This window comes from Pararge aegeria, chromosome 8 (genome assembly GCF_905163445.1).
Source record: "Pararge aegeria chromosome 8, ilParAegt1.1, whole genome shotgun sequence".
Taxonomy (NCBI): domain Eukaryota; kingdom Metazoa; phylum Arthropoda; class Insecta; order Lepidoptera; family Nymphalidae; genus Pararge; species Pararge aegeria.
Window position 1 is genome coordinate 14,079,936 of NC_053187.1, and position 24,688 is coordinate 14,104,623.

A 24,688-nucleotide genomic window follows, 5' to 3' on the forward strand; every position below is an offset into this window, starting at 1 on the left:
TCAATTGATATAAATTTCAGGTTATGTTTATCTATCACCATAGGGGCTTACGAGACTTCCAAACTTGCCCTGGTCTAAGTAGAACCTTAAAACAATTTAGTCCAGTATTATTATTACTATCACTATCGCAAATTGTCATTAAAACTTAAACTGAACACCACCTTGTTCGTGAAATTCATAAGAAGCTTTGGTATACTTTATTTCATAGTAATGTTTTTATAAGTTAATGCATAAAAAATATAAGGAATACGAGGGATCTCTTAAATGACATCAGATATTGTATTGTTTATTTTTTTTCAAGTTAATAAAAATAATAAAAACAAATAAATAATAAGGCTAATAATATTAAAAATAAATTTTGCCATAACATCTACTCGTTTGTACGCTAAATTAGTATGGGAAATTAAACTTTTTAATCAACAGATGATGTAACTTAGGTAATGTGAAGTTGCATTTTTTTAAATAGTTTTAAGTGTTAGTATGTGAAAATTACTTTTAACTGTTTTATTATTTTAAGCCAAGCGTACTTAGTTATATTATGTATGATAATTTAAACATTTCAATGTGCAAAAATATTTTGTGTATGCAAATTAAAATGGATGGTCTGGTGTATATAAATATCTATGTAGGTGTTTAGTTTGCAAACCGCTTGAATCTTTGTAATGGCACGTACGCCTGGTCAGCAGTAAAATTAAAATAAAATAGTCTGGTTCATACGCTTAAAGTTGTTAATAAAATTTGCAGTTACAATTGTATTTACGCTGATATGCATAAGCAAGCGATATACAAGATAAAGAGACAACTGCTTTATACATAGAGTATATTTTGTATACTTAATATATAAAAGCTGTAGAGATTGTGTTTTGTTTGAACGCTCTAATCTCTTGCACAACCAGTCGGATTTGAAATCTCAATCTTTGCATTTCTCTTTTTGATAGTCTTGTTATTGTGAAAGGTTATTTAAAATAGAACAGGCTATTTAAAATCTTACTACGATCCTCAGAAGCCGAGCAAAGAGAAAAATAAGAAAGCGAAAACCTAATAGCGAGGCGTGCGATTTAACGCGGTGATAATGTTCATGGTGTAGAATATCGGGTGAAAGATTGAATAAAAAAATTTTAATAAGAAGTTCTTAAGACGCGTTTAGTCAATCCATACTTCGAATTTAGAATGCGTATATGTGTCTCTTCGTTATCTATAATCGGCGCAAGCACTGAACTAACGTTAACGTTTTGTACAGATAGAAAGATAAATAGATAAAAGTATTTATTGTTCTTAGCGAAACTGTGATACGGAAACAGAAAATAAAAAAAACCATGCGCAACGGGGGCCGAATTGTTTAAATCGATCCTCTCCAGATTACCTTCAACAGAAATTAAAATTGTTTCTTTCATATTTACAACAGCCTTAAAAATATAATAAATAAATTCAAAGTATTAAAAATTCCCGTCTTTTATTATAGTGTACATTATTCTACTAGTCAAGCCCTTTCATTTGATACCCATATTGAGGAGGAGGAAGAGTTGTGCAAAAATATTAAATCCATCATTTTGTGGCAATTGTTCCTATATTTTATCAAACTTAGGTAAGAACGCTCCCTTATTCACCCTCAAAAAAATCAAAATACACACACACACACACACACAAACATAGCCTCACACACAGAGACACACACTCGCAGACACACACTCACAGACACACACATACGCACAGGCGCACGGACGCACGCTCGCACGCACTCATAACACCCCATCGTTTTTGCGTCTGGGGTTACAAACAAAGTCTAATGTGTGTCAAAATCATGTGGTGTTTGAAGATTCCCATAAATCCTAGCTATATCGGGAATAAACGATCACATAAGCAAGAGAAGGGAGGATTGTTTGTGAACCAAACTGACTTGCTGTTATACTAAACAAATATTTACAATATGTTTCAATCAGACACAGTTTTCTCGAGAATGAAGACTGTTGTTAGGTACGTCGGCAAATGTTTGTGCTGTGTTAATTTGTTTAAAATATCGCACATAAATGTCCAGAAACTGAGCTATTTATTTCAATTTATAAAATAGTTAATATTTCTACATTATTATCGTATTTATTTCCGCCTTTATATTATATGAACCATCAATATACTTATATAGAACCGTTTACCGTTAGATTTTTACCTAAAAATAATTTGTCAATATTTTTTCTATTACATACTGTGAATGTATAACATACATATATTTTTATGTTTTGGTTCTCGCGAGGTTATTTAATTTGATTTTTATTATCTAACTGTTCTTATTTCATTGGTTTTTTTCTATATTTTTCTATGAATAAAATAAATATATACTTAATGATTTCATGCAGTGTGTTTAATTTAACTATGCCATAGTTTTATTGTATTGTTTAGAACACAGCCATCAATTATTTTAATGGTAACCATTGTGACGTAACGTACACTTGTGACTTTCTGTGTCATTGTGATGTAATGTGCACTTGCTTAGATAATTATATCTTGATTGTGTGTTTGATGCGCAATTTTTTGCAATAACAGCTGTTTTATTAAATTGTTTTAATAAAACAGCTGTTTATTGATATATTACATATGATGGCTTTATGTGTATATAACGCAGTAATGTAGTAATATATACAACTAGTTTCTGTATGTTTGCGTTTCTAGATGAAATGTGGCTAACGGATTATTTGTTTTTTTTTGTAAATTTCAAATAGTTTTTATATTCTTTGTGCGCTGGTAAAGTTATAAAATCGTTTAATTTCTTGGATTTTATATCATGTTTATATTTTTTATACTACAAAAATAAGTTAAAAGACAAGGTTTCACGTTTGTAATTTTTGGTTGTTTTTAGTTTTGCATAACGGGAAATCTATCTTTTTATTTATTTTATTATCATTAAAATTAATAGAAATACATATCTACAATCTTCAAAATATTAAGTATAGTTTAAAGAGTTATTCATTATCATCATCACCACCATCTGGTCTCCTGTCTCGAAAAACAGAGGGCTTTAGAGGATTTCATAAATTAACTAACAAACTTTCATAGATATACAATTTAATGTAAATTATTCGATATATAAATTGAAGTAGAGTTCATATTGTGATTAAGTTATTAACGTGAGAAATTCAGTTACAGAAACAGTGTTGTCGGGTTAAATTCGATTGGGAAAGCAGAAGTGGGACTGTGATTGCATTTCTGTGTAACAGTGCCGTGTTTGATCTCATCTCGACATGCTATTAGGAAGCTACGTTATACCTAGGCTTTGGTTTATTTACACAGATTCAGTCAGACACAGTTTCCAATTTATGACTTTACCACCGATACTGCATATACGAACCTAGCGGGTTCGTTTATTACAGTTTTTTACAAATCCTGTGAGAACCGTTTTTTCTGGGATAAAATATTACTCTCGATCCTTTCAACTAACTCCATGCCAAAAATCAAGTTGATTGGTTACTTAGTTCGGAAGTAAAAGAAGGATAAACAAATAAATAAACACACACACTTTCTTATTACTAAGAAAGCTACGTTATACCTCAACTTCGCTTTATTTATGTTGATTCAGTTAATTACTTTTTCCTATTGAAATGAATATTTCACCACTGGTACTGCACATAAGAAATTTCAGTTTTAGGGTCACGTTTGCTACTAGGGATGCATTTCTTTTTGTAATTGTAATTACTTAAAGTTCGATTTCCGGGTTAGGCACATAATTATTTGCTATTAGAGTAAGAAAATTGACGAAAATTGACCCTTATGATTCGGAGAGTACGAAGCGTGGGTCTCCGGTATCACTTACATGTGATAATAATTAATCGTTAGAGCATAGCACACACTTTAGTAGCGTACGGGATAGAAGCTTTGCATACGTTATTTGGATAGGAGAGAGGGGCTGAGGAGTGGGACCGGTAATGATGTTGTGATGTGCGCCGTATGATGATGATTATACAGCAGTTATATCGTACAACTTATACAGTTATACCAGTGGCGTGCATAGAGGGTATGCACAGGGTATGCAGATGAAATAAAATGAAGATAATCTGCAGTAAAAGTTTATAAAAATCCTAAAGATAGGCATTGTTAGAGTTATGAAAAGCCTACCCTTAAGTATTTTTAACTCGTACTAGACATTTTCTTCATTTTATATCATCAGCATACCCTGTGCATACCCTCTATGCACGCCACTGAGTTATACTATACTCATACGATGGTAATGATGATTTGATCGAGTGAATATTAGACCACGCGTAAGCAATCGTATCGTATCCCAATAAAGAAAACTTGTTAAAATATATTTAAATTATTTTCTCCCTCTTTAGAGCTTGATTCAGTCGACGGCTGAAAAACTTAACGTTACCTTGAAAAACAGAATAATTAATAGTACTTCTCAGGTTAAATAAATACGGTCTTTACGTCTGAGTCGGCAGTTTATTCAATTCTTTATTTATTGGCTGTGAAGAACAAGATTTCATTATGAAACATTTTTTAAATATCTAAATTCTTTCTAGGTATCTTTGGTCAAGGTCGAGAAAGAAATATAATATTTAACGACTTGGTTACTTTTTTTAATATTACCTTATTTTTTGTGGCAGAGATAGTCATTGATGATACCTCGTTATAGGCTACCTCGTTAGTCCGTCAATCGTAAGTATATAAAAAAAGAAAGCTGATGAGATGCGGATACACATCCTGCTGGTTTTGAAATTTCAATTAGCTTTTTAAACATAAGATGTAAACCTTACACCATAAGCTGCTTTAACGGCTGATCTAAAATACGTAGAAATCTCGCTCGTACCTCCAGGTCTTGGTAATGAACAGAACTTTTTTTTGATAAGTTTGTCAAGTTAACAAGCGAATTTTATATATGTAGGTACCGTACAATGCCTAGCAACTTAATGTCTCAGTTTTATATGCAGAAACTCTGTAGAAGATAAAAAGGAGTGATGAATGCAAATTACTCCGACGAAAAAGTTTTTTAATTCGAGTAGGTATTTATTATACTTTACCTCAGTTCGGCCATTATAACTTTTTGAATTTAATCTGGTTAGTATCAAGTAAAAAAATGTGGAGATGGGTAGATTATTACATTCCATTAATACCCATGACTAAATACTATTATTTTTTTTAATCAGTAGTAACTTTACTTGAGTAGGATATTTTTTTTTTAAATTTAATAGGGCGATAACACCTGTTTATTTGCCTCTGTGTAGCATTAAGTACATCTGTATCATCATAACTCTTAACTACTAATAAATTTTGAATAAAGAAATTACCTCATTGAACGTATAAAAAAGGTCTCCTATGGCTAATATAAAGAGTAAAATACGCAAGAAACAAATGAACAGTAGAAACACTGTTTCGAGTTTGTTATTAAATGAAAGGTCTCATTGAGAAAATTCCGAGAATAAGTTATATAAATTAGTTAAAACCTTTCCATTTTTTCTTTGCGAGTATTTTGATCTTTATTTTGTTTTAAACCTAGTTTTGTAGCATTACATTCATTGAATATGCTGTTACACAACATGATGTATATATACCATATTATATAGGTTATATACATCATGTTTTTGATCACCTCCTTGGCAAAGTGGTAACCGCTGTGGTTTCAAGGAGCCCCGAGTTCGATCCCCGGCAGGGGAAATTGGGGAATTATTAATTTCTGATTATTTTCTTACCTGGTCTGGTGGGAGGTTATGAAGATACTCTAGATGTTATTTAAGTAGATTATATCAGATTATTACTCTTTTATTAACATTACTGTTAATTTAGGTACACTCCATTATATTTTTTATTTGTCATATAATGTAAAAAAAAAAACAATACCTTTTTAGTGTGAAGTAGATATGTTTTAAAGATACAAAAAAAAATACAATTGATAAAATAAACAAAACAAAAGACATTTAGATACAAACAATGTGACACAATGTACACACAAACACACACGTAAACATTATCAGATAGGTGAGAAAAAAAGATTATATCAGATTATATCATTATATCAGAGCCAAGTAGTGTTTTAAATTAATATTCTAAATGATACGAAGGTACTCTCAATTTCTACTCTATAAGATAAGTACGTACCCAGTGAAGCACTCGTACCAATATCTAAAGGTTCAAGTACCTTAGAGTATTCCGATATGCGGGTGACTGGTACGACTTAGAATTCGAGCAATATCCATCTCCTACATAAACTTTCTTTACGAGTACGTTGCCTACAAAATTAACTGGATAGTGAAAAGGGTATTAAGTTCAACGGTATATTTTTAATGGTATTAATTAAAGCCGTTAACAATACTAAGTCATGGGTTAGATGGTCACCAAAATAAATTTATATAAATTAAGAAAGATATATGTCAAAAAAAATACATTAAAAATTAAATTAAATTAAATCAACAAAATCAAAATTAATAAACAGAACTAAAAAAAAAATAAAAAAAAAAAATAAGAATAGAAGTAGAAAAGAGTATGGGAATAGATTGCTCTAGAACTTGCTCTAGAACAGCATTGTAGTTAGAAGCTCTAAATCCCTTGCCCCTATACAACAGGAAGCCTATGCCCAGAAGTGGAATATTTATAGCCTACTGATGATGATGATGATGCCGACTATGCTAAAAAGAAAAAGGCCAACAAGATGTTTAAATTGTGTCTGGTTATTACTAATAATAACCAGAAAACTGCCAGCTGGTATCTGGTTATTACTAATAATAACCAGATACCAGCTGGCAGTTTTCTTTGTTTACTTAGAATGTACGTTTTGGACCTAACACATCTTCCCGCAGTTGTAGACTATATCGATTTTCAGATATTTGACTTAACCGTAAAAAGATAATTAAAAAAAACCGTAAATAGTAGTAGACTATATACGATCTTCAGATTTTTGACTTAACCGAGAAAAGATAATTAAAAATATTCACACCACAAACAAATAGATAAACACTCATTATATTGATGATGATAAAAGGTCTATTGCTTATATCCGTTAGGAAGACAATAATTACACTTGAATCATTTTACAAAGTTCTCCATCATTAACGGTAGGCATTCATACATTACAAGTTGAATAAGAAATAACCAATTATTACATTCATCATGTTCATTCAACCAATATTAATCACACTGTATTTTCTGTTACAATTATTATGAATCAATTTGTAACGTTAATATAGCAAGTTGATATTATATTAAACATATCCCGAAGGCATTTTCGAGTAAGTTAATTAAATTAAATACATGTCTGTATTAAGTGACGAATTAATTGTTTCAAATGTCATTCGCTCTATAAGCTTTGGTTTAACTTATCCTGCTAGTCAGTTCTCTTTAAACGAAATTAATAAACTTATACACGTGTATAAACTTAATTGCTTTCAATATAATATCTCGGTTTAATCAAACATGAAACTAAAGGTATCAAACCTTCAAACCTATAGCATTAAAGCTAGACACCAGAACAAATTAATGCACGAATCTAATCCAAAATCATGGCAGATTGAATCTTTATTAAGGAAGAGTAGCAAATAGAAAGTATAACTAAATTCAATCAACAATTAAATTCGGGTGCGAGTCGATTACTGACAGGTAAGCTATCCACTCTGTAAGTAGAGCATTCATTTCATTAGCGTTCCCAGCTATAGTGTAAAAAATAAATATTTTGTCTAAGCTGCATGACTGCAGAGCAACAGCCATCGCGGCTCGTTAAATGCCAACAGCGTCTTGAAAAGAGAGAGAAAGCTAGAATAGTCTCTATTTATGAACCCTTCGTCTCTATGAATTTTAAAACTAGATTTGTTTGAAGATTTAATTTTGCACTATTACCCGCAGTAAATAAATAAATCGTTTAACCGCCGCTGTTCGACGAGATTATTTTTATCATGTTTTCATGATGTGACTGGCACCTATATTTATACTTTTCGTTTTATTAAGTTTATTATATTTAACGCCAAAATACGTTATTTACATTACACTGACTAAAGAATTATGTACTAAGGCATATTTTTTATTTCTATATTCGAAGTTTAGTAAAAATAGAATATTATTGAGTGTTTTAATTAAATCACTCAATTCAAGTAGCAGTAACGTCTAGGTGGCGACAAATGAATTTTACGTAGGTAGCTAGTAGATATTAATCTTATCTTATGTAATTGAGGACATTTTATCTAGAGAATTGGAATGTAATTTATTGATCATATTATATAAGCATTATACAAGATATAATATTAATGCATTACAAATTGCTTTTCAATTTAGTTTTTACCCAATTGAAAGTGAAATTGAATAAATGCAATTATTTCTCATAATATTATCTTATCCTTAATGACACGATAAATATTTTTTATTTAAGCATGGTTAACTATTATTTCAAGTTTATTTTATTTATTAATTAATTAAATTAATTATATATTGTACACATAGCAACTACAAAATATAAATTTGTAAAACTTCACAAGTTATTTAGATGTATAATATTTATAGGTTATCGTTATTAGGTAGGTACATTTACATCGCAATATACCTATGAGTAATTGTAAAACCATTCAATTGTTCATTGACTACTGAACTAGTATAAACTGTGTTTCAGTATTGTTTCTCATTATTTTGTTGCATTTATTTATTCGCCAATATAAAAACACTTTGCCATTATATGTTTTACGGCTAAATAATAATGTCATAGTTGCGCATTGAAAATTCTGTGAGCGGTTTTCTAATTTGCTAACGACATTCGGAACTGACACCCTTTGTTTACAAAGGGTGTCATTCGGTTTGCGATGCCCGAATTAGGCATGGCTTTGATCGCGGTGGTCTTAATCGTGTCAATGATTTGCGAATAGTGTTTTGAATAATAACTGCGATTTAATATCTGTCCGAAAGTTGTGTGACGGACCGGCCATCACGTACAAAATATTGATTCTAGACTGTTCATTATAGATAGTAGTTCCATATTTACTAGTCGACTGTATTCTACCTATTTACAGTATTATTTTATAAGTTGAAATTATAATATAAATAATTAGTTAATGTTTAATGAATCTATACAAAACGTTGTTATTAATAAAGTGGAATTAGATAACAAAGGTTAAGTTTTTCTGTAGGTAATAAGAAGATATTTTATTAAACGCAAGGTACAATTAGATTTTCTATATTCCATTTATTTTTTATTTTTTGCATTTCTCTAATTGCATCATGAACATAGCGTTAGTCAGAATCCATAAAGGAAAGTGTGGACTCAAATGGATAAGAAATCAATCGCAATCCTCTTTTATAACACATACCTAATTATATTTTTTACCACACTAGGTAAGAAATGCAAGTTGTAAGAAACAACACTTTGGGATGAATTATTTCCAAAACTGGTCGTCTTAAAAGCATAGTATGAACTGTAAGATCTGTAAACCAATGAAAGTAGGAATATCGGATTTACACCATTCTAAACTTCAGAACACTTTTTCACTGAGCGAGCAACAGTGACTTTGCTCATTGGGTTTAAAAGCAACAAAGGCGTGTTTACTGAGCTAGTGAGGTGAAAAGAGAACTGTCTCACTCATTACAATCGGCGTTTCTACTCTTTTTGCATTGTACAAACCAACAAGCTTATGTAGCTTGTCTAGTGTTGCTGGATTAGCCAATACGTAGTAGGTAGTATTTTGGGAGAGCAATGAATAAAGGAACTCTTTAGGTACTCATAGGTTTCAATAAATATACACATAAATTTCTCTCTAAACTGTCTATTCAACGCAACAGTATTTTAAAAGCTTTTATTTACTTTGCCTCACCTGTCCCGGAGTCTGTCGAACTCAAATCTTGCAAGTTAAAGACCCTCATTACATGCATAGTAAATTGGATGAGAAGCGGCTACGGTAGTAGTGGCTACGGCTTAGGCTTTCCTTTCATGGAGTCGAGACCCGGCACGCACCACTGACTTTCGGAGTTATGTGCATTTTTAACTTAAGCAATTTAAATATCACTCGCTTTAATCGATGAATAAAAACAACGTGAGGAAAGTTGCATGCCTTAGAGTTCTCCATAATCTTCTTAACGGTATGTGAAGTATACAATCCGCTCTTGGCCAGCGTGCTGTCCATCACCGCCTAAGCCCTTCTCATTCTGCGAGGAGACCCGACTCCTGTAGCGGGCCGGTAAAGGGTTGATGGTAAAATCGCATCGAAATTCAGTACTATAACAACACATAGCTGATCTGCAGACATGATGGAGCTAAACGTAGAAACAGCCCCATCGAGTTTTGTCTTGTTTGATTCGTATCGATGACGTTTATGGTTTTAAGAACATTACATTTCATTTATAGTAAATAATAATATATAAAACATAAAAAATATTTATGCTTGTTTTCATATACGACTGGTAGTAATCGCGCGTTAAACGTGTCGGTTATCTATGACAGAAAAATGTTAACTACGAGCAGACGTATTTTGCGATGTCAATGTTGACACATCACACACCACATTATTAGCTTAGTTGGCAATGCATTTAGGCTGCGATTGCCGGAGAGATGAGAGTTCAAACCCTGCCAGTTACGATATTTTTTATTTTGCCATTTAACAGGATACTATATAAAAAAAAAAAAAATATTTATATAATTGACACATCTTTATAAAATTACTGTAACTTCTTACCGCACATATTGTGTCTAATTTTCGTGTTACAAACTCAACCTATTGACTAACAATAAGGAAATTAGATTCCAGCTCAATAATATTAAAAGGTTCAGCCTTCTTACTACCGATGCTTACAGATTATTAAGTATAGTATTAATAAAAGAATTGTAATTGACGGCCAATTGGCGCAGTTTGCAGCGACCCTGCATTTTGAGTCCAAGGACGTGGGTTCGATTCCCACTACTGGAAAATGTTTGTGTGATGAGCATGAATGTTTTTCAGTTTTATGGGTGTGTATATGTATATTCTAAGTGTTTATGTATATTATTCATAAAAATATTATTCATAAACACACAATGACAAGCTACGCTTACTTTGCTAGTGCTAGATGGCGATGTGTGTATTGTCGTAGTATATTTATTTATTTATTCATAATCTCAGAATCATTTATAATTACCTATTATAACTCTTAATTTCAATAGTTAATGGTTGTTAAATAAACTGTAATTTGAACATAATACTCCTTTAAGCATTGGTAGTAAGCAAACAGATTTCACATTGACGTGTGAAAAGCGTGTAAAAGGAAGCGCCTGTCGACTTAAAATCGCAAGTAGCTACAGCGTGCGTGCAACTGTCCGTAAGGCGCGCACGCAAAGGTCGCTCCCCGATTACTCAACACTGCGCCCTACTCGACTTATTGCTCCGATATCCGCGACAGGCGCTTTGACTGACAATGTTAAGGTCATCGGAGGATCATCGATTATATTACGGCCAAGTTCGCTACAGTTTCACCTGTAAACTCTTAGGATAAAAAATAGGATGTATTCAGTTGCTTATATTTTCGGACTCGGGTTTATGTTTCACTATCTATTGTCCGCGTTCTTCGCCCGCGTTTAGTGCAGTTTTTTAGTAATCCCGTGGGAACCACTTCTTTTTCCAGGCGTAAAAAGTATCCTAGATTTACTTTCCGTCCTCTTAACTAACTCTTTGCCAAAATCAAGAAGATCGATTGCTTATTTAGAGCGTGAAGAAAGGCCAAACTAACACACATTTACCTATAAAATTTACAACAAAACTTAAATATTATGTTTACCTACTATCCGCATGTAATGTTATCAATTCCTAAAATGTTTCGTAGACGAAGGTACCACCCACGAGGCCCAATTTTAGATTAATAACTTTATTTTAAAGTAATTATAAAATCACTTGCTTCAGCGGTGAAGGAAAAGATCGTGAGAAAACCTGCATGCGTGCGACTTCTCCATAATGTTCTTAAAGGCGTGTGGAGTCCAATGAGCCAGCGTTATGGACTGCGGCCTAAGCCCTTCCCATTGTGGGAGAATAGCCTTGCCCTGTAGTGGGCCGGTAATGGGTTGATATGATGACTAGATTTTTCGGTATAAAGATATCTTATATTACCCCAATTAATCTTTGTAGCCATATTAATAAATTACCATTTATTACGGCTATGTGTTGCTATCTTAAATTATTACACAAATCTTATCGTGAAAATACACTTTCGTTTGTTTTGTAGTATGGCATTTGCTGAAATTCTCGTTACATTAATGTTTAAAACGATATACGGCTCTTATTCGCAAAGGCAATATCGGACGTAACTAGTACCAGTAGTTTATTTTTAATCTGTTAATGCCCACCTAAAACCTTCCAGCTTTAAATGCAAATACGTTCACCGGCTCCACCCTTGTTTATTAAACATTGATATCCGTGGTTGCCTACCTATCCTATCCCAATTCCCACAGTGCGATAGATTTTGATTAAAGATAAGCGATAAATGGGATTGTTTTTAATCGACGTCGAATTTAGCAGCCAATTTTACAGGTAACTATTTTCCCTGTAGAATCATTCATTTAGATATTATCTTGTATTAAATATCACACATTCATGTTCGACCAGCTGCCCTCGCTCTTTGTCCGTTTTTCTTATGGTTGTTTATTTTCCTATGCAAAAAGTTAAGGAAAATAAAAAAAATATCAAGTGCTATAAGTTGTAGTGGGCAAAAAAACAAATTCACTTTGCAGAAAGGATCTTTTGTGTTATTCCAAGACTGAAGATACTTTCCTAAAAATAATATCATTAAAAAACGATGAGTCACTTTAGCAAAAATAGTTGAAAACAGCTTCACGCTTTCTATTTATCCCATACGAACCGTAAATTTTTCCGGGATGCAAAGACGCCTGTAGCCCTTTCCGGAATATAAACTATTATTACTGCAATCCATTTCTCTGTTGCGGCGTAAAATATGGCAACCCAAAATAATAATATGTTTTACCTAGAACCAAGGGTATTTAGGTACGTGTATTACTGGTATATTTGTGCAAACTGACAAAATAAAGATCAGGTATTTTTATAAACACAATATGAGAAACAAATAAGCCAATTAAAATAGAAACCGCAAAGTTGTTAATAAAACTAACTGATCTTACAACTCAAATAAAGAAGTTATGAGGCATTCATTTGGAGTTATAGTTATAATGATGCGGTGATAGCCTAGTGGGTAAGACTTCAAGCCTCCCTTTCGCGGGACCAAATTCGATCTGAGTTACCGAATTTTTAAGTTATACTGTGCATTTCAAGCAATTAAACTATGTTTAACAGTGAAGGAAAACATCGTGAGCAAACTTGCATGCCAAAGAAATTTCCATATTATTCTGGAAGACATGTGAAGTCCATCAATCCATAATTGGCCAGCGTGGTGGATAGACTATGGCTTATACCTTCTTATTCTGAGAAGGAAACTTTGCCCCGTTGTGGATCGGTAATATAATGATATGGCAGATTACTATTATTAACCTCAATTCCAAGGTACTGGAATGGCAACCACGCAATGGAAAACAAGTCGTTGGTAGATGCCACAAAATTGTCATACGATTTTAATTAAGCCACTAGGCACAATCAGAACACGACATTGATGTGTGAAATTCTTACAAGTGACCTATTTCTATGAGTAGAGAAACGCGTATCAATTAATACGACCGAGATGTAGTTATTTGCACAGAGCTTCATAGCTTGATGTTTGACTGTTTATTCAAAATGTATTTACTCATAGACAGATCGTAAAGTCTTATTTAATGGTTTGACAAATTAATTTGTGTTATTAATTGCATTGTGGTAGACTTAATCTGGAAGTATGACTTAGTTTCTAAAAGATGCCAATATAAAAATCGCAGTATGCTCTGAGATATACTTAATAGATTTTATTTATATGAATAATCTAGACGCACTTCACCAAGACTTCTTATCTACTGCGTGAGATGTGTCCCACGCGTAGTATACAGTATTCTTTATACTTTAGTTAAGGAAAAGTAAATTAAGCCTAATTTAAGAATAAAAACTAAGGCACAGGTTTCCTCTCTCAAATGATAGTCTTCGTACCATCACTTTATAAATTCAAATTCAAATTTAATTAATTTCTAGTAGGCGTAAATATAAACTTAGTGGGCAGTATTAGTTTAAGACAATAAAACAGCCTAGTTAATGATCCCTACTTTGAACACGCTATCAATTATTGTCAGCTTTGTTACAGCTACTAACGAGAGCCAACCATGCCATTCTAAACATAGAATTGAGAACGATTAAAAAAGTTAACCAAAACCAAAATCAACTTAAATTATAGGAAAGGCAACATCCCATTTCTACAGCGTAACGCAATCGTTAGGTAGACGCCCACCTGTATCTTTAATTACGTCTATTTGCTTTTAAGATCTGACGTGAAATATTGGTAGCCCTGAAGGCAGGGTCGCGGCGCTTCGGAGTCGGCATAAAGCCAACAGATGCGACAATGTTCGTAGAAATATTATAATTTATGTACTCGTACATTCAGCAACAGTTATTTTATCTTGAATACTGTACTTATATACTGACTGACTGACTCCCGGTCGAAAAGTCGATAGTTATCGGCTTTTTCGTCAATAATAATTGTCAGTCACACTTTTATACTAAATGGTAAAATCTTCGCAGCCCTGGCCTTGGCAGCTCCAATGCGAGTTGGCGGACTTTAGCTTGTGGGTTCTTAGTCCTTCCCTTCTTTACCAAACGTGTGCCCAGCAAAAGACAAAGTGTGCCCGGTATGATAGCGGTGACCATTGTGCGTAAAATTCAAAGATTCCAAATTCAAAATTAATTTAATAAATATATAAGCACTTTTGAAACGTCAAGTGTGGCTGTTTTTAGTGACTCTACCATTGGTTTGGTAGGCAGATTCTACCGTGACGAAGCTGGCAAGAAACTTAGCTATTTTATACATTATCATTTTTACAATAATTATTTTGACTTTCGAGAGATGAAAGCGGAGCGGTGTGCTTCCAAGCAGCTTTGTCATCATTATTCATCATCATAACCTTATAATAAATGTGTTTTATCACAATTGTTTAATAGTATAGATTTGTAGGCCCAAAATGAATCTGGTAATAAAAGTTATAAAACATATACTTAACCCCAATTTGTTTAGTTGCACCTTTATAATTACGTACAACATCTTTAGCTACATTTTAGCACAATAATATCAGCATCATTATAATTATTCCACAGCTTGTCATTTTCCTCGAGAAAAAGATATAGACACAGATTCACGAGGCTGCTGTGATAAAGGCTAGCGTGACTAGATAACGATCTCCTACTTATATCTAAGAAACAATAAATTACCATCTGTGTTGTCTTCCACCGTACCCTTAACTTAAACGAGAGTTCTGGCCTGTGTCTACGAAAATTGAATTTGCAGCCGACGATAAATTCCAAGCCAGGTGGGTCGTTGGCGAGAACTTTAATAGCGCCAAAGACTTAATTAATGCACGCGTGTATTATAGTACGTTTTCCAATACACCTAAAAGTAAAAAGCCAACCAAATTTCGTAATTACCTCGTAGGCCTAGGCATTAAAGGCTGAAAGGACGAAATATTTTACCCATCCCCAGTAATCCCTTATCTTTATATACCTTTTCAAAAGTGAATTTGTTAAATATATTACAAGTATAACGCTCTTATATATAAGCGTAAAGAAACCTTTTAGTTTAGTTATTTACAGCGTTGCTGATAGCTCTACGAAAGGATTTATTTCAATAATAATATAATTAGTGAAAGCTAGGGCATCGCCAAGAGCATTAACTGTACTCTACGAAGCTGCGTAGCAACATATTATGACAAAATTAAATAGAAAAATCATTATATTTATAAAGAAGACACACTCCATTAATGCATGCAAGAATCTAATCAGAAATTAAAAAAACTGTATATTTCGTAGACATGTGCACACAACGGTAAGGAATATTAATACGATGTTTTTTTCTTATAGTGATTGTGGAGTTTCCCAAGTGATATAATTAGTGTTTGGTTGCAATAAGACTAGTGGTTACAAAGTGGCAAAAATGTTGTAAAAAAAGCGTTGTGATGAGTCGCCACCAGTTGCGAGTGCCGGAGTTGCGGGTGAGCGGTGCGCCTGAGCAGGAGGAGCCGGACAACCCGCCATCCGCTTTACCACCATTCGCACTCACGCTCGCTTCGATACCTAGACGAAGGCATTCGTGGATATGTGGGTAAGTTCTTGATTAAGTAAAGACTTTCAGATTGATGTACTCTCAAAACGTTCAGTACAACTAAATATTCCGTATTGAGAAATAGTATGAGCAGAGCTGGTGCCATTTATGTTTTGATTGGATTGAATCGATATTTTGCGGAAAAGGCATACAGCCTTTTGCTTCTTGCTTAATTACTAGCCTACCAATAATTGTACCTTTTTGTTATAGGTTTTATTCAACTCGAAGAATTGTAGAGAACAAGCACTTTTTGTTATTTGTGTTTATTCTAAATAAAAGTCTTGTTACTCGTTTTTTACGTTACTCGCGTTGTTTTTGGGATGCCAGCAACCAATTTCATTATCTATACAGAAAAGAGGCAAATACGCCCGAAGGTCGACTTAAAACAAATCTGTATTCTTGCAGTGCGTAAGAGGCTTATTTCAGGCTATTTGGTTAGAAATGCCGGCGGCGATGAGTCCAATGATCCCGGTCGTATGTGAAAAATATGTAATGACATTTACATACATAAAGTTGTAGTGTTATTTTCTTTATTTGTATCACATGCTTCACTTAACGATAGTGCTTGTATTTTTGTTTGGTACAACTAATAATGTTCAATTATTTGACTCGAGATTTATTTTCTGAAAACTGTGGAGATTGTGCTTATGTGTTAATTACGTTTTAGTGTATCGTATAGTGTGTTTTGAAAATCATTCTGATGAACATTTAGGCTGGTTTATTTCATATGTTTAACAGTTAAAACTTACAAGGGGACAGGCACATTAGTAGTGTTATAGAATAGAATAGAAAAACTTTATTGCAACACAAAAAAATAGGAAAAATACAAAGAAAACAGTAATAGTACTTAGTGCTAGGGTACAAAGCGGCCTTATCACTATGTTATGTTAGTATAGGATCCCGATATAAAGCGACCTTCACCGAGATGGTTATTTGATGAAACGTATTTTATATTTAATTATATTGCATATGGGTGGTCTAACAAATTTCAGTCCAGGATATGATTAATTAATGATTTAAAAAAAAAAATGTTTTTGAACATTTCACCAGTTTGATTAATTATTAGACAAATTCTATACCAATCGAAAGTATGAAGCCCATAGAATATGCAAACGTTAGGTTGCCTATTCTTTTCCGGTCACAACTCTCGGGTAGCCAGGTATAATCAGGTAAATCGATACTAGCATTTTGCACCGGTCTGATTATTGAATTAAAATTAAATGAAAATAAAGATTATTTAACTATGAACACGGTGGTATATTTTGCCGGGTTTGAACGGGTTGCCTGCGAAAAATCAGTCACAAATTCTGGTTTGCTTGCTGCTTTAATCCAATATTTAACTACTAGGTTTAAAAGTTATGTTCTTTTATTTTAGAATTCTATTAAGGTCTGTTCTAAATTTCGCTACACATTAACTAAATAAACAGGATTTTTTATTGTGAATAATAAGGATGTGCGCTCAAAAAGATAGATAGGTTAAAATCACGCATAAAAATCATTAGGGATGATAAAAAGTAGAGAACATATTTACATAATTTTCTAACGTCACGCTAACTTGACATTGTAGTGAAATGTGGCAGATAAAAGTTTTTGAGTTACACAACACATGTGAACAGTTTTAGCTAACTTGCCTAGGTATTTTTTATATTATCTTTGTAAATGTTTACTCTGATTTTTTGGAAACAACTTGTAGATGACAACTGGCAAATGGATCCAAGAATGCTCTAGGGACTATATAATGGACCCATTAGCTCTAACTGCCCTCCTAATGTTCCAGAACATAGCCCAGCAAAGCAGTCTGGCGTCCTCATCATTGATCAGAGTTCCTAAACTGCGTAAATCTAAGTCCGTACCCATTCTATGTGGGAAGGGGCACTCAATTAAGAAGGGCACAGTTCGACAGTTTCTATGATAGTGTCGCAAACACTACAATACGCCGAGATTGAAAATGCTAATTTAAGACTGCACAAAACTTATAAAATAACATTTATCTATGAATATTTAAGTCTTAAAAAGTAGTACTGAAATCCTTATTTTTGGAGGAAAACGATTTTTCAAGAAATAAACTTCCTTACTAACGGACATGACGTGGTTCTGTATTGATGTTTAATTTTTCATCTTTTCATGCGTTTAATTTTGTAAATTCTTTTATTGGGAACATTTCGAGGTAATCCCGTTGTTATCAAGTCAGAAATGGATAAGGTGATTCCATGGAAATCGGAGGAAGTCCTCAAATTTTATAAGCCTGAATGTGTCTTGAACAATGATTCAGGTGTTTGGCACTGAAAGTCAAAAAATCAGATTTTCCTTGAAATAAAGATATAGGTGGATATACTTATGTTCCTTTATGAGTTTATTGTTTTATTCAAACTCACTTCATAAGTTTTGCAGCCTCCAAAATATATGGAATGAAAATAGATATTAATAATAGATAGAAGTGTTTTGTAATTTCCCCACGACATTGGGAAAATGATAATGAGTTAGTAATGGTTTGAATATGTATGTTATTATTGCTGCAACATGACTCAAGAATATGTCGTGCTGGTATTGTGCTGGTGTTTTCAACTGTCCGTCTGTAAAACAATTAATAATATCAGATATTCATGAGATACTCTAGTCGCCTGTCGTGAACATTAGTAAAACAAAAGACGGCAAGCTATGTGAGCGTCATCTTAACCTCGGCTATTGTATTGAGAGCGATGTCTTCAACTGTTTTTTGTCATGTATTTGTCTTACTGAGACATGCCTAACTTTAGTCCAGTCATTTGGTAGTTTCACCTGAAAAGATGTGGAGTATTTTTAAAATTAGATTTTAAAGATTTGGACTTGTATTTCTTTAATTTAAAATTTTCAAAGGTTGTGGATTCATGACATCTCTCCTGATGATGGCTTGATGTTCTTGCACTGAGGAGAGCTAAGGGACAGATAAGTGTCGCGACTGCGTCAGTGGTCGTCTTTTTTCTTGTATTGGTAGTATTGATCTATACAGTTACAGAATAATGCCTCCAAAACAATGTTTGAATCGTCTAACATTGACGACAAGACCTGAATGATTGTATCCTGCCGCAATCTTAGCAATATTGCGTTTACAAGCAGATTCTTGACAATATTCTTTCTTCGACTCATTTACGACTATTCATAAACTCCGACTTATTTATAAATACAGTTTTGTTTTTGATTTGCTAAAATAAAGAGCCTCAGCGGACCAGCTCTACAAAACATCATTGGTCTTATTAATACATTATTATAAGCATAGATGTGGTTTGATGTTTCAAAAGCTGTGCACTGTTTTTACGCAGTTTAAATGTGAGAACGTGAAAACACACTGCATATTTATTTCGCGTTTCAACAGAAAACTTTAAGGATTTACAAAAGCTAGTCAATTTTTCTGCCAGTTTTTTTATGTGACTAGCAACCCTAGCACATTGTTTATCAAACTTTGTATGGAACAATTCATACTGACAAGATTAGTGGGAAATGAGTCAATCTGGGAAGAAGGAAATAGCAGTTTGATTCCAATCACTGTTTTCGCGTCCCATCGCGGAATGCTACTCGTATAGCGCGAATAATACTGATTGACTTCAATTTTCAAGATTCTTTGGCATTTAGTAATAGACATTGCTATCTCTTGTGATTTTATATCAGATAGCAGCATTAAGATATTTCCATAAAATGGTAATATGTCATATTAACAATGCAATTAAAATTCAAGATAGTAGCTTTGTTTTTAAGATACTACGATGCGAGTAAATAGTTATAACTATTCAAGATTCAACTTAATGCGAATATACATATTGTTTCTAGCAACTCAGATTTATTATTTGTTACACTCATCATTTTATTTTACTTTTATTTATTAAGGCCCAACCAGTTTACTTAACACTACGGATTAACAATGAAAATAACTAATACTATTCCTACAAATCCTCATAAAACAGACAGCATACGTATTAATAATCGATTTTGACATTTTACCATCATACGAGAGAGGTACATTATACTAGATTGATCTGGGAAAGTTAACTTAAATTTTACATTCGCAAAAAGCCACTGCATTACGACACCTTAATTTGATGCATTGCGTTTAATCAACGTAATTAGTGTTATTGACATAATATAGTCTGCTCATGTTAACAGTTCATTAATCTAAAAACTTAATAGCTTATTTTACATGAAGCCAGAGGTTTGATGGTTTCTCCAAACAAAGAAATCCAATAGGTTGATGTGTTTATACGTGTAGGTTTAACTACACGTATAAACATTCTACATCATTTATTTATTTTATTTAAACATCTTTATTGCGTAGTAAAGGAGAAATTACAAATATACTTAAAAAACAAATAAAAAACAAAAAGCGACCTTATCACTAAAAGTGATCTCTGCCAGGTAACCTTAACGATAATACACAATAATACATGAGAGACGGGAAATCGCAATTATAATCAACAATACATAAATTTACACACTTACTACTAATAACTAATATAATAAATTATTAAAAGAGATAAATAAAATAAGATATATAGATATATCGTCAGGGAGTGCATTCCACAGCGTTGCAGCTTATTGCATTATATAGCAAGCCTTTATCTATTGTAATACACTACTTCTATGAAAATGATGTTAGAATACCAGTTTTGCGATCTAAATGCAAAAAATCTATCGAAAAACTATTTGCCAATTCGTTTCAAAGTTGTAACAAGTTTTGTAGGCCAACTGAAAATGTGTTTCTTTATTAAGTTACGTAAGCTTATACAAACCCCTTTAAAGCGATACGGTATAAATTGGCGTATGGGTTAAACATCGATGGCAGCTGCATGATTCGATTTACTTACCTGCTACGTCGAGAGCGAGTTTAAATTCATTTAGTTCGTTATACTTTAACGTGGGTAGTATAAAGTCACCTTTTCATGATAGATGTATAAAGATAATTGAATCATTAAATTGCTTTAAATCCGGTACACATGGGTGGATAGCTTTATATTATCAATACTAATATTATAAATGGCAAACTGAGTCTGTTAGTTTGTTACCAATATTAGGCATAGCCGCCGCACAAATCTTAGACAAACTTCGGCACTGAGATCCGGTCTCGCGTTCTGGGGACGGACAAAAGATCCTTTTTATGTCTAGAAAATGGAGACTTCCTACATTCTTACATAATGAAAACCTATCTTTGTCTCAACCACTAATTTTATAGCAGGAATTGACTGAGAATTCATGGCGCTATTATAGGCGAAGGACTGTTACAACGTCCATGTCAACATAAAACAAAAATATAAACAGATTCAATATGTTACTTATAATTAAAAAAAGTTAAGTTAGGTGGCGTTGTCGAGCAGTGTTGCCAAACCAACGGAAAGTATTGGGTAAATTAAATTACAAAAGTAGGAGTATTTTTGCAGTTCTAAATTAATAACAAAATTCTCTATCATTATTGTTTGTCCTCCTAACTATGAGCGCCCTGTGGCTTCACCGTTCATATGAACGGTTAAGCCCTGGTTTATAGACATATATACATTATGTACTCATTCGCATATTCTGTATCAATATCATCATATCAACTCATTGTCGGCCTAATAAAGGGCAAGGGTCACCTCCCACAACAAGAAGGGGATAAGGCCGTAGTCCACTAGACTAGATAGACTTCACTAGGTAGACTTCACACGCCTATGAGAACATTATGGAGAATTCTCAGGCATGCAAGTTTTTCACTATGTTTTTCTTTACCGGTGTTGAAAATGATATTTAATGTTTGCAATTACAAACGCAAATCACTCAGTTAACCAGTAGGCTATACCGCTCTTTTTTCCATTCCTAGATAATAAATATTGTGAAATAATTTTTTCAGTATCTTCAAAAAAGTTTTAAATAAAAAGCTTTGCGTCTAGAACTCATTTGTCAAAATGCTCTTGTCGCTTTATGATGCCGCTGATTTCTCATCAAAAGATCTCTAAAAAGCGTAGCGAATTCTTGGCAAATAATGCATTGTAAAAACTTTCAAACTATTTTTTTATTCGAGAAAGAAATTCAAAGCATTTTTAAAGAATGAAAGAAAAATACATTAGCGTTGTTATTAGTCGTACGTAATATGTTTAGATTGCTTGAATGAATGAAGACGATTATATTTTAACTGCCTCGTTGGAGTTGTGGTTAGTATTTTCGTTAAGCAGTTGGTCACGGATATTATCACTGAAATGTTATAGTAATCATTTAAGCATAAGAATGAAATGGTGGTAAAAACCTAAAACCAAACCTAACCTGACGTTGTCATTGATAGGGTGATGATAATGATGATAATGATTATATTTTTTTATTTTTTTATTTTCAATTCGATGCATCTTTTTATTATGTATATCCATTTCTTAGTTGTTTCTTGATGATTGATGCTATTAAAACTTCTTTATGGTTAAGAACTTGCGAACTTCATTAATACATATAAAATGATGTGAAGTGATTAGTGGCCGCCTGCCGCTGCGACATAGGTCCTAATCTTAACCTGCGTGCCTGAAAGTGCTCTAGGGGCTACTACACCTTTCTCATTCTAAGGGGAGACCTATGCTCTGTAGTGGGCTGGTAATGTGATAATAATGAAGTATACACAACTCAGTGGCTAAGTGAGCGAATGAAAATAAGCGTAAGAATTTTCACTTCTTTCACGTGGGCACACTTACTCGCAATTTTTTTTTAAGAACACTTCAAATATGAAATATTTTACTGCTATTATGACATTACGGGAAATTGATGAGTTGAAGTTTAGGACAGTGCGACATATTTGAAACTCTGCCACCGTCTATTTTCGTCTCCCGAGTCTCGCTGCGCGTAAACACGCCGCACGTAGACGATTATATGAATAGTACCATCTTCATATCCAATATTCATAAAACCGTACATTTGTGGGATCAATCTCTTTATATGCGTCTATAGATATCCGAAGCGCGAAAATATACGCTGCTATTTTTTCCGTTTGTAAATATTTTTTACTAGCCGTCATAAAAGCAGTAGGTACTAAAAAAATAACACTAGTAGTGGTCTTATTTTTCATTTACAAAAATGGTTATTTCATATCTATACTAATATCATAAAGAGGAAAGATTTTTGTTTGTTTGTTTGACTCCGAAACAACAGGGCCGATTTTAACAACTTTTTTTCTTAAATAAAGCTAAGTTTTCAGGAAGTAAAAAAGGCTATAATATTTGAGATCCTTGAGTAAATTGCAATAATTTAACGCAAAGTAGCAAATTTTGCCTATAAAATTCATTAGTTTGCGTGCACCAAAAAACTATTGTTTATACATAAAATATATGTACTACATAATTAATGTATTCATTATTGAATACATCACTTATGTAGTATATAGTATATAGTTAAGTCTCAATAACAGCTTTGGTGTTCTAAAATTTAATTGGATTGCCGGTAGAAGCAATAGTGGGTATCATTTGTATCCCAGTATTATTTCTCATCCAAATAAATAGTTTCATCATTAAGGGTATTTACTTTTTAATTCATTTTAATCAAACATTTCATTTAGAAGTTATAGCGAGTTTAAGGACTAAATCTAAACAAAACAGATATTTAAGAGCTACTAAGTGTAGCTATTGAAAAAGTTATTTTTATAAATAACTTACATCTGATTTTTGTACACACTTACTTAAAAATTTACAGAATAATTTTACAGAATAGTTAAATTAAGTAATAGGCAATTGTCTCTATTAATTTTTATTCGTGATCACATATCTATCTCTCAAATAAACTGTTCCTATAGGATAATTAAACAATTTCATTCGAGGCCGAAATAAAATCTAGGTTTTCGTAATCTTTAGTCCAATATTCAAACCACCAACAACGAGTCAATTTTATGTTTACGATGTACTTAATGTGAATGTAAAAAATATATATAAAAAAAAATTGAATTCTTGGTCTAAGTGGAATTCACTCAGAAACTGCATAACCGAATGTATTTTTTTTTGCCTTAATGTTAGGGTGGCTTAAAATAAATTTAAAAAAATAAAAGGAGAAACTCAAAGGAACAGCTGAAAATCGGAAACAATCAATAAATTACGAAGGTAGTTTTGGATGGGAAAAGGTGGTACCAAGTCCACCCGACCATCTTTTAGATAGTAGATAATATATTCCAGTTTAATATATCCCAGAAGACCTACGGTATAAACCTTGAGTGCCTACAGCTGTTTCATAGGGAAGCAACCTACCGAAAAATCGCTTTCCAACATGAGCATTTTCATCCTCAATTTATTCTCGATCGGAGTTTAAATAGTGCCTGCAAGGCAAAGGGAAGTTGCATGTGCTTCAATAAATCGGATAAAATTTTTCCAATAGATATTGTTTACGCAGATAATACTTCAAATAAAAAAGGGCCTTGACGTGGTAAGGACGTACATACAGCATATAACAAAGAGATCCTATATGGGTTCTGTTTTTCCATTATGAAGTCCGAAAATCTAAACAAAGTATTATATATAGTATATATTGATGAAGCTACGCTATTGATAAAGACTTAAATGAAATCCAT

The 24,688-nt window shown here is 32.9% G+C and overlaps 1 protein-coding gene across 3 annotated transcripts in view; it reads left to right on the forward strand.

The window, feature by feature from the left end:
- LOC120625896 (cAMP-specific 3',5'-cyclic phosphodiesterase) overlaps positions 1-24,688 on the forward strand; it is a 504,305-nt gene that overhangs the window by 156,645 nt on the left and 322,972 nt on the right. For 2 of the 3 annotated variants that reach the window (XM_039893161.1, XM_039893160.1), the window contains exon 2: positions 15,918-16,158. The exons of the other annotated variant lie outside the window; for it this stretch is intronic. In XM_039893161.1, coding sequence (XP_039749095.1) covers positions 16,013-16,158 — 146 coding nt within the window. In that variant the 5' untranslated portion in view covers positions 15,918-16,012. The remainder of the gene's footprint in view (positions 1-15,917; positions 16,159-24,688) is intronic. 3 annotated transcript variants of the gene reach the window in all.